This window comes from Lotus japonicus, chromosome 2, assembly GCF_012489685.1.
Source record: "Lotus japonicus ecotype B-129 chromosome 2, LjGifu_v1.2".
In the NCBI taxonomy this organism is placed as follows: domain Eukaryota; kingdom Viridiplantae; phylum Streptophyta; class Magnoliopsida; order Fabales; family Fabaceae; genus Lotus; species Lotus japonicus.
Genome location: NC_080042.1, coordinates 33,085,311 through 33,086,599, shown reverse-complemented (window position 1 = coordinate 33,086,599; position 1,289 = coordinate 33,085,311). Strand labels below are relative to the sequence as shown.

Genomic DNA, 1,289 nt, shown 5'->3' with positions numbered 1-1,289 from the left:
GGAAACACTCGAGTACTCTTTACTCTTGCGATCCCGACCTAATAAGGAAACCCTAAGTAGAAGAAAAAAAAAAGAGAAAAAAAAATTCACTATTTCACGTCGCGTGCTCACTCCTAAGTGATGGAGTTAGGGTGAACTCGTCACTTAAGGAAGGGGACGCCACAAGGCTTGGTATCAGAGCAGTGATTCGTCGGCCTAGGGTTAGAAGCCTACTAGGGAGTCTAGGATAGGTAGTTGAGGTCATAGGAAACTAATCACTTTGTGGATTTCAGGAAAGGATGACAGCAGCAATGGCGAGAGCGATTGAACAACTTACCGCTTTCTTGACCGAGCAAGCGGGAGGAGCTGGGAATGGAGGTGGACACCAACCGGCGGAAGAGGATGTCTACTACGGATTGGACAAGTTTCTGAAGCGAGATCCACCAAAGTTTGAAGGGGGTTACAATCCCGACGGAGCGTATGAGTGGATCCGAGAGTTAGATAGGATTTATGAGACGTTGGTTTGTGCTGACCCGCGTAAGGTTGCTTTTGCTAGTTATTTGCTTTCAGGAGAAGCTAGGACATGGTGGACTGGAGTAAGAGGAAGGATAACTCCAGCGGAAGGAGCCATAACCTGGGAGATCTTTAAGAATGCATTTCTGGAAAAGTACTTCCCGGCGGACGCGAAGGGAAGGAAAGAGGAAGAATTCTTGGAGTTAAAACAAGGTATGATGACAGTAGGAGAGTATGCAGCTATGTTTGAAGAACTGTGTCGGTTCCACCCACATTTTAGGGCAGCGGCTGATGAGACCTCAAAGTGTGTCAAGTTTCAATATGGACTGAGGCCACACATCAAGACTGCTGTGGAACATGACCACATTCGGAACTTTGCTACTCTGGTAGAGAAGTGTAGGATTTTTGAGGAAAATGAGAAGTCCAGGAAGGAGTACTTGAAGGGACACGGAAGAAGGAAGAAATGAGGAAGCCATACTTTAGGTCACCCGAGCAAGTGAGAAATCAGTTCGGAAATCGAACAGGAGGATTTGGATTCCACAACAGGACAAGTGGATTCAATCCTAACAATCCATTCTGCGTAAGATGCCGAACGAATGGACATCGTGCTCCAAAGTGTAGAGCCGTGTTAGGGGAACAAGCTAGTACACAGGTCAGCGGAAATGGGAATCAAAACCCTACAACTACAACAGGCGAGGGAAGTAGCAGAGGAGCACCGACACCAAAGGATAACTAGAAGTTTAGACGACCCGCGAATAAGGGGAAAGTGTTTGCAATGACGCTGGAGGAAGCAGTCG

The 1,289-nt window shown here is 47.2% G+C and overlaps 1 protein-coding gene across 1 annotated transcript; it reads left to right on the top strand.

Moving 5' to 3' along the window:
• Positions 1–290: 290 nt before the first annotated feature.
• On the top strand, positions 291–959 carry LOC130736353 (uncharacterized). The gene has a single exon (XM_057588189.1). It carries the CDS (start codon positions 291–293, stop codon positions 957–959), a length of 669 nt encoding a protein of 222 aa, XP_057444172.1.
• The last annotated feature ends 330 nt before the right edge of the window (positions 960–1,289 follow it).